This window comes from Alligator sinensis, unplaced genomic scaffold (assembly GCF_000455745.1).
Source record: "Alligator sinensis unplaced genomic scaffold, ASM45574v1 scaffold250_1, whole genome shotgun sequence".
NCBI lineage: Eukaryota > Metazoa > Chordata > Crocodylia > Alligatoridae > Alligator > Alligator sinensis.
In genome coordinates, this window is record NW_005841888.1 from 690,635 (window position 1) to 700,747 (window position 10,113).

General features: G+C 39.4%; 1 protein-coding gene across 2 annotated transcripts in view; it reads left to right on the plus strand.

Moving 5' to 3' along the window:
* Positions 1–10,113, plus strand: part of SCG3 (secretogranin III) — a 46,830-nt gene that overhangs the window by 25,801 nt on the left and 10,916 nt on the right. For both annotated transcript variants that reach the window (XM_006017933.3, XM_006017934.3), the window contains 2 exons: positions 4,333–4,416; positions 5,243–5,371. In XM_006017933.3, coding sequence (XP_006017995.1) covers positions 4,333–4,416; positions 5,243–5,371 — 213 coding nt within the window. The remainder of the gene's footprint in view (positions 1–4,332; positions 4,417–5,242; positions 5,372–10,113) is intronic.

Genomic DNA, 10,113 nt, shown 5'->3' on the forward strand with positions numbered 1-10,113 from the left:
CAGATGTGGATCTAACCATAAGACAACACCACCACTGGGACAGGTAAAGGTCTTCTGAAAGCCTTCAGCCAGTGGGATGGCCTGTTTACCAGCATGGGTCACTTCCATTAGCTCTTATTTTCTTATTCTGATTACTACCCTTACAAATAGGTGGCCAGACTGATAAAAGATCCTAACCTTTATGAATTCTTCCCATGACAAAGTTAGGTTGCTAAGGAAACCAGACCAGATAAATAATCAGATCTTGTTAACCCACCAAATAGGACATTCAGTTGCTTAGCTACTGGCCATACGCATCTCAACTCTAGAGATGACTCACTCCATTAGTATAACTCAAAGCAAACATTGTTCAACCATGGCCCAGCCACATCTAGTGGAAGCGCTAGTACAAACATGCTTAAAAATTGTGTCAGCTGTTAGGGGGTTTTAATTTGACAATTAGTAGGTTCTAAATCAGATAAAAAAAACAATCTGGCCTCTCAGCATAACTTTATTGCTGCTGTGTGCAAAGGTGTGCCGGTGCAATCCCCATGAACATTAATGGGTTTGCATAGCTAAAGTGCAATAGCTTGCTAAATCTTTATATTATTGTGCATACAGTTAACTGTGCTTTTTATGGTTTTTCCTATAACAAGCATTCCCTGTTGAAAGGGTTTGCATATACGATTGTCAACATTTACTTCTGAGATCTCACAGATTACATATCAGTTTTTATCCATCATCATATCCTGTTGTTTGGCTTCAGTGAGGAACTCTGATTCATTAGTGAGAAACACTGCTATTTTATACATCATGTATAAATAAATATGTGTATTGTATATATACCACTAATAAGCTAGACAGCTGCTATCTATTAGGGCTGTGCGAAATTTTGACGACAGTTTCATTTTGACACTGTTTAGACTCATTTTGAGCTCAAAACAGTGAAATCGAAATGGAACGGAGAGCTTTGAAAGAGCCTCAAAACGAAACGAGGCAAGTCAAAACGCATGGAAATTTTCAAAATGTTTCGAGTTTCGAAGCTCAAGCTGGGCTTGCCTGCAGGGAGACAGAAACTAAAGTAAGGGGAGGGAGGGGGAAGGAGTGCTCTCATTATTGACTGTGTAGCTGGCCAGTGACTGTCATCCTTTCCTGAGGTCCCTTCCAGTCCCAGTGCTCTGGGGGAGGGATGGAAAAACTGCATAAAAACAGCATTGTTTTGCCTGTCAGCAGCCAGAGGTGCAGGGCCCCAGAACCCAGAACCCCCTGCACCTATCCCCTTGACAGCTGGCAGGCTTCATGGCCGCAGCAGGGGCTAGCATCCCTGCAGCTTTCACCCTGCTGCGCCTTAACACACACAGTGTCACCCATGTCATGAGTTTTGCTTGTCCGCAGCTTGAGGTACAGTTTCCCCCAAACCCCTGCACCTATCTCCTTGAAACTTGGCAAGCTTCATTGCATTATCAGGGCCTAGCATGCCTACAGTTTTGGCCCCGTTGTGGCTTAACACTTACACGTGACATGAGTTTTGCTTTCAAGAATTTGAGGTGCAGTTTTTTTCCAAAACCCCTGCACTTATCTCCTTGAAACTTGGCAGACATGATGCCCTCAGAATGGACTACCATTCCTGCAAGTTTCATCCAAATCAGGCCAGAAATGACAGTTATAGGCTGTTTTGAGCTTCCCCATTATAGCCTACGGGCAAAAGATCAAAACAGGTTGAAACTGTGAAACCGTTTCGACAAAACGAAATGGAACAGCAGTTTCGAATCAAAATGAAATTTAAAACGAAACGCTGTTCTGTCAAAATGTCAAAACGCAAGTCAAAATGGAACGGTGCCCTTTAGCACAGCCCTACTATCCATGTCCAGCATGTTTAACAAGACTGTGTCCCACTCATAAGATATATATGAATTAAAGTTATATTGCATTAGCACACAAAAAAAATTATGTTTTAGTATGGGGTTTTCAGGAGCACCTCAGTGACTTAGGAGTACTTTCAGCAGGGCCAGTGCTCCTAAATCACTTAGGTGATTTGCAAATTAAAAGTTCTATATTCTGTCAGTGTTTCAAGAAGAAGTTGTACTTTTAATTTTTCTTTGTTGTGTTTCCAAGCCATTCAGATTTGGAAACAATCATTTTTATCAAAAGATTTATACAAAGGTTGAAAACCAGCCTCTTAATGGAGCCTTGTTTTAACTTTAACCAAGGAAGATTCTTGGTCTTTCCATAGTACAAGGAATATAATTTCATCTGCCTCTGAAATGCAGCCACTTCAGAGAGCGAGTACAGAAGGCACTGGAGGCCCTAATCAATCAATACGCTTAAGCACATGCCTGATTTTAAATATTTGAATAATTCTTTTTATTTCAGTAGAACTTGTGCTTAAAATTAAGCATGTTCTTTTTAAGACTTAATCCAACAAAGCTCTTAAGGGGTCAGAATGCTTCACAACATCATAATTCAGGAAATAAGGGAGAATACATTATCCCACTTACTGCCAGGGAATTTAAAGAGATTATATTTACATGGTTAGATTTTATGAAAAGAAACAAGGTAAATATCCTTCTTTTTTTTTTTAATGTCTAGGCTGTTTTTGAGGAATACAAGCTAAGATCTCACATTTGCATCTTATCTAAAAGATCCTAATGCCTATAGCACAGCAGTCCCTGTACCCAAACTGAAGTCCTGGTGCAGTGCAGACTCAAGAGTGGAAAACAGCACTTGACTCATAGCCTATTGACGTAAAAGGAGTCTCTGCACTGACCTCAGTGAGCTCTGGGTCAGGTGATTACTGAGGCATCAATCAATACCACTTCTAACAACACCAGGTTGTTTCTTTTTTCCCCCTCTGTGTGTTTCTGATCCAGCAACTCACCAAACCCAACCCTGCTTAGTGGAGGGCAGGTGGCAAGATAACAGTATCATATTAGAGAGAGGTATAAATGAAAATGTATTTACAAAGGAAATTGGAAATTGTATTAATTATAATGTAATGTAATAGGTTTACAATGAGACAAACCTTTTTTATCAGCAAACATCCAAAATCCACCATAGAAAAGCTGCTTTCGTTTTTTATTTTATGTCAATGAATATATAAATGGCTCTGTCCATCACACAGGATTATGTTATTTTTCATCAGATGAAGGGCAGAAGTGCTGTTGGTAATTTGCTGTGAAATATGATTGTTTAAATTCTAACCTTTTACTTGCAGCTCTAGAGATCTATCCCTTGGAAAAAGATGCTTTTAGCTGATGGGTAAAATGATCAGCTTTGTTTTTCTCACTACCTCATAAGTAAAACATGATGGAAAATATTTAAGGCTTTTACTGGTCCAATAAAACTCCTTTCAGCCCTCAGCCACCATTCCTGGTACTGAATGGTTTGTCTGTTTCCACGCAGGAAAGATGAACATCTCCGAATCAAACGACCACTAAAAAATCTAACAGAGCAGACATTTATAAATGCAGAATTTGGGATTTATGTTTAATTATATTTCTAAAAGCACAGCAAAAGAACAGGCAAAGTCTGCACAAATTCCACAATGTAGATGAGAATATAGATGGTTACATTATCATCTGTTTGTAGCTGTGCCAGTGAGTGCAGTATCAGAAAAAGGGCTGTTTTTCTTTACTAGCGTGTCTTGCTTACATAGAAAATGTGCATGCTGATGAAATTCTGCTTTGACTTTTCCATGAGGCAAGAGTTCAGCCCAAAAGATTTTCAGGTAATAGAAAGAATTGTTATTCAGTTCCCAAGAGGTGCCACCATTATCTACTTAATTTGTTTCTGTCAACCTTTTCTTTTAAAAAAAATCTATTCTACTTTAAATGCTGCATAAAACCTTTTTAACTGGACTTAATTAGCCAATAACTCTATAAAAGCATTTGCTACAGAATATTCTCCTTCCAGGAAAAGCAGCATTTGAATTAGATATATCTTTAATTACATACATCCATTGTTTTCAGCAGAAGAAGCTGCCTGATGCAGTGTGACTTCATTCATTGAATCAAAATTGAAAAAGATTCTTGTTTTAAATTAAGCTCAGTTTTGAATAAATCTTGCTCCTCTCCCTGTCTTTTATGTATATTGGCCTCATTTGGTATCATGTAGTATCATACTTTCTTCTTACTTGAAGATATTCAAGATTTTCTAGTTAAAGTTAATCATGTATCCATTCTATCACTTGGTAATCATTTGCCTTTACATTTTTTTTTCAGAAACAAGGATTTTTAACTCCTTCCTTAATAATTTTCTTCTCAACAGGCAATTGAGCCTTGTCTTGCCTGACTGTATAATGTGGGTACTCTCATTTTCTTTTGGAGAATAACTGGGAATTGTTTTGTTTTCCAGAAAACTTGGATGAAATGATTGCTCTGCAGACAAAGAATAAGCTTGAGAAACCTTCTACTGATACCAAAAACAAGCTGCTAGCAGGTACTTAGCCTATTACTCTCTCCCCTTGTAGTCCCTAGGGCTAAGTACAGACAGTCAAAAAGCCCAAGGCTGAATTGATTAAAACTTCACAAGTTAGTCTAAGCTGTGTAGATTAAACCAGTAAACAAGTGAACAGACATTCACTTCTGATTCAAAAAATGCAGCCACATGCCTGCAGTGGCTCAAACCAAAACCTGGGGGGCGCTAGAGCATACCTCCCTGCTCAGCTGGATCAGACAGCTTGGGCCAAAGCTAGCCCACCCATTCTGTGAGGGGAGGGGTTGTGAGGGATGTGCAAAGCATCCTGGGATGCTGGGAGACTGTAAGTTAACTTGAATCTGGAGGGGATCTGGAACAGACTGTATAAAGTGCAGATTGCTCATGCCATGTGTAACAACAATTGAAGCACTTTATAGTACCTGGCTCTCTGCTATTATGAGGTTGATTTCTTTGTGCTTCGTGCAGAATAAGACCAAAATAGATAGTCGTTGGTCTGTGAATTTTAGGACCTGATCCAATGCTCATTGAAAGCAACGGCCAAACACCTATCGTTTTCCTTCAGCCATTGAAACCAGACCTGAAAGGATGTGTACATTATATTTTAATTGACTGACTTGGATTATCTTTTGTAAGAGATGATGCAGGCATTTTCAGCGATCCAGGCCGGAGATGACATTTAGAAACACATCCTACTCAAGCTATTAATTTCTTCCTGTATCATCAGTCAAAATCATTAACCTACCCAAAGAACATCCTAATGTGATTTACAAATATTGGCAATTACAGTGCAAAAATAAGGGATGGCTATGTTTGCAATGCCTTTTAGACAAGAGTAATGAAGAGACTGACAGCACAAAGGAAGAAGCAGCTAAAATGGAAAAAGAATATGAGACTTTGAAGGATTCCACAAAAATTGAAGAGCAAAATACAGCAGGAAATACTAACCAGCCAAAAGGTACATGATTATTATGGGTTTTGCTGTTAATCTGTGATCTAAATGATTTGTTGTTTTTCCCCCCCTTTCGGTAGGGTAGTGACCTGTTTCTATAGCAGTCACAGATGCAATATGGCGACTGGACCCATTTTGTAAAGGAACAAGCCCATTGGTTGTATAGTTAAGATGGCTCTGATTTGTCTAGCTTAAACTAGATCCTATGACCCCAGCTGACTTCCTGCCCTTTGGGCGGGGGGGCTGGACTCGATGATCTTCCGAGGTCCCTTCCAGCCCTGATGTCTATGAAATCTATGAATCTATGAATCTAACTCATACCTAGTGACCTGACAGAGATTTTTGATATTGGGAGAAGAGTGATTATTAATAAGAATCTTCTATGGATAGTGATATCCTTCAGGAAAAATGTTATTTAATCAAAAACCAATCAAATAATTTTGATGGAAAATTTTAAGCCAGCAGCTGAAAATACAGTTTAGTTCATACATCCATGACCTGCTGGTCCCAAAAACACCTACCATTTCTGGGAGGCATACCTTCACACGTCTCAAATCCAAATGAATGTATTCGCTTTTATTTAATTCAGCAGCAGATTCAAATGCTCTCCTTTGCGCCATTAAGCTCGTGCTTTATGTATATTCTTTGTCCCCTGAATTCTTTGGGACAATTCATGCATTTCAGGTCAGCTGATGCTGAGTAATAAGAATTCTAATGTAGAGTTTTGACTGAAATCCAGCTGTCTGAATTCCCTGCCACCAATCCTATAAACAGAATTGTATTTTCCCTGGAAGGGTGATTAGTGTTCTTAAATTACTCCAGTGTTTGGGAAAGAACTTTACCAGCCCTTTGGTACATGCACCTAGCTCTGTATAATCTAAATGAGGCACACGTTCATATTCAGGGCAGAACAGACCTCCTTAACATGTTTGCAGTATATATACTGTTGTCACATTATTTGTTAAGCACATGTTTGGTTCCACATGAAGCAAAGGAAGTCACAGTCCTTCCCTTGGAAAATTTCTCTGTGAAAACTTATGCATGAAAGATTTATTTTAAAGAGGATGAATAGTGCAGCTGTGGGCAGGATGTCATTTATCTATGCAATATTAATATTCAAAGACCTAATATTGTTCTCAGTGATGTCATTGAGAGTTATGTATTTAAGTCCAGTGGGAGTGGGATTGAACTGAAGATCTGTTTTGAATCCAAAGGTGCTGAGAACAAAAACTGTATATTTTTTAATTGAAATGAACCAAAATATGTTTTTATCATCATTTTTGCCACACTAAGATTTTTAGCAATAGCACCCCAGGCTGTGTCCACATGAGCAGGGGCATGCATTTGCAGCAGCACAAATAGTAGCATCACAAAATTGTGCCACTACTTTGTGCTGCTCTACTTGTGTGGTTTGCAGTGAAACACATTGTCCTGCTGCTCCACGTGCTGCAGCAGGTGGTGGCTGGGGCACAGGGGGTACCTCAGCGTGAAGCTAACCACAGACAGCCGCTACACTGAGGCACCCTGTGCCCCAGCCAGCTGAGTATTGGCACATGGAGGTGGGAAAGCAGACAGCCCAGGGTCTTCACCTTTGTCCCAGCACATGGAGCTTTGACGTGTTTTGTGCCACTTTCTTTTCAGGGGATTTTTTGCTACCAGGAAATCCCGGTAGCTAATTTTACCCCAGTGCTGCAACATGTGCGGTTTGTGGTGCGCGAAGAGGTTTTCAGTGCCACAGACCACATATGCTGCACATCTGGATCCAGCCTCAGAATTTATCAGAACAAAAAGAAGCAGCTCCTTTTGGACTTACCAACAGTCACTCCTCAACACATGCTTCCTTCCTCATGTCTGTATCATTAAAGCCTCATTAATTTAGTCCCTTATCTGTAAAGGAAAGTTGGAACTTGCAAAGCAATTTATAAATTAATTATTAATCATGCAATTGATTAATTATCATTTTTTAATATGTTGTAGTTCTGAATATATTGTAGTTCCTTTAAATGATTCTCTAGTAAAGATTGTTATTTATCACAGGTACAAATTACTTATCTCTATACATGTAATAAAACTATTATATAGTAAACATGAACCTACCACACAGGATGCCTCTAGCAGCACTGTCACTGGTACCAGGGTTTGTACTGTTTTCCCACTTTATCAGCTTACATGTATTTTATTTTGTTTCTTCCCATCCCTACACCTTTGCACACAAGCCTCAATTCAGAAAGGGGCTTAAGCCTAGGCTTAATCTTATACAAAGGGATCTACCTGCCTTGCTGAATTGTGTCATAATATTACAGTATTTATATACTATTTTAGGAACCAAATCAAATGCTTGTTAATACAGTAGTGTGGTAAGATATTGCCTTTCTGCATCTGTGGATTTTCAGCAAAATAGGATCATCAGCACATTCAATATTCTGGGTTGAGCATATTGATTTCTCCAGTCTGTGTTAGGAGATGCTGATATTGAGAGGCTGAGTCATCTGTTCTATAGAATGAAACAATTTGCAGGTCCCACTGCTAGACAGCCAAGGTGCTTTTAACAACTATTGTCCACATGAGCAATTAACATGTTCTACAAAACTGGAAACCTCTGACAGCAAGTTAGCAGCTCAAGGAGGAAACAGAGCAGTGATACCTATTATCTTACTAGCTGCCTCAAAGCAGCATTTAATGTTGCATGCCATATCAAGTTAGCCTGTTGTAACGCTAAGCCACTCTTTTTCACATAATGCTACAGCAAGAGGAAAAGCCAAGCTGGCTGCACGCTACAAAGCAAATGCACAGGAAATAACATAATCCATCAGTCCCTGTTTCAAAGCCTGAGTGGCCCAAAATGCAAAGACAATCACAGATGAACTTTAGCTATTTTCTGTGTCCAGCATCATAGGTGTTTCAGGACCTTTCAAGAATTTAAAAAGAATGAATAGTACGAGTTGCAGTTGCTCTCTCTCCATTTCTTCCTTCCCAGCTTATGTCAGAAATACCTTTGATTTCTTCATATAATTTTTTTAACAGTAATTGGTTGTATGTGCATGAAAGAGTTATGAAGAGAAAAAGCAAGGTTAAGAAATAAGATTTCTGGTTGTTTATGAGGGGCACGTTCCATAGTTATTCATACCATTGATGAGGGTGAGTTTCATAAGCTAGGTACATCTGCCCTGGAAGTTTGATCTCCTGCACTCACAGGACTCTTCCTTGGTCAGTAATTCTGTTATTCTGGCTGCTGTGGGGTGTCACGTTTGCAAAAAAGGATGAGGAAATCAATTCCATGGAGGATTTGAATTCAGTATAGACTCCATGAAGTTGATTTTGTGTGCATTGAGGAAGTAGGGAGACAGTGGTAGACTGGGATAAACTGTTTATGATAGCTGTGGGTTGCTAAGCTGGTAGCTGCTGTGCTTTCTGTCACTTGGAACTTCTTAGAGTGTGTGCATCTTCAGCCCTAGATTAAATAAACTGCAATTGTAATCAGGCCTAGAGTTCATAGTTCACTGGTAACTGTGCCTCGTATGGACCCAAGAGGATGGAGTGTAATCTGCTACCCAGTCATTTTTTGTGGCTGTAGCTATTGGAGAATCCCATAACGACAATGGGTATCTACACCCTTCTGTAGGGTGGTGGGGAGGAATGTTTTAATTAGAGTGGCTTGCAGGAGCCGCTTTCATGAAAATGCCCATAGTATCTCATATATTCAGCATCCCATGTTTAAAAATGGCGGTGGGGGCACTTTAGCTAAAGCTCATTGGACAAGTTTTAGTTAAAGCACCCCCACTGTCATTTTGAAATGTGGGACACTGAATACACAAGACACTGCAGCACGCTGGAGATTAGAGCGCTTCAGCAGACTCAATTAATCAAGTCTGCTCTGGCGTGTTCTAATCCAAATGCATTGGAGCATGAGTAAAAGTGCCCAAAGGGTCCAAAAGAGCCCAAGCCTACAGACTGACTTAACAATTTGGTCGTTGTTAAATTCTAAAGGAAGCACTTCCATTTTCTGTTTGTGATGTTCCCAGTTTGGGCTAATGTCTGTCTTACACCTTTCTACAACTGCCTTACAGAGGTCTGAATTAAATCAGAATTTCAGCTTGTTCCTCTTCATACAAGATGCTCTGTTGGTTTATTGACTGACTCCCTACCATGCTACTTGTGCATTTTCAGCTCAAAAGTTCCAGTCTATCTAGTATTGCATTCATTTACTGATGGGACTAAACTTGCAGAATTGGCAATAGAAGCTTTCTGCAAGGTAATTGCAGAATTGTTTTCTTGACGAATATAAACACATTACGTCAATAAACCTCTAGTCAAGTTAAGAATTCAGAATCCATTAGCTGTAATATTCCCTTAGGGACCTTATTAGGTATCCTTGAACTAATTCTGTCCTACCTGCTTTTGAGGCCAAAAATAGTCGCCATTTTAAAATTCATAATCTAAAGGACAAGGTGTAACAGGAAATGATAAACAGAATGCTAATGCTTTCCTTTCCTTAGCAAATACAGCTGTCTGCAGTTCAAGTCGTGGCTTTTTTCTGATGTCTTTTCAAAACATCACAGCCTTGTTTTTTGATGTATGCTGGTCTATCAGCAAATGGAAGAGGTTTCTGATGTTTTTCAGATGTGAGCTGATGCTCAAAGCTTTCATTGTCATTAAAATTGTACCCCGCTGTCTTAACAGTTTCATCTTTGCTTAACAATGATTGTGATCTAAAAGCCACCAACTGCCCTCAGTCCAAATGAGCAGTG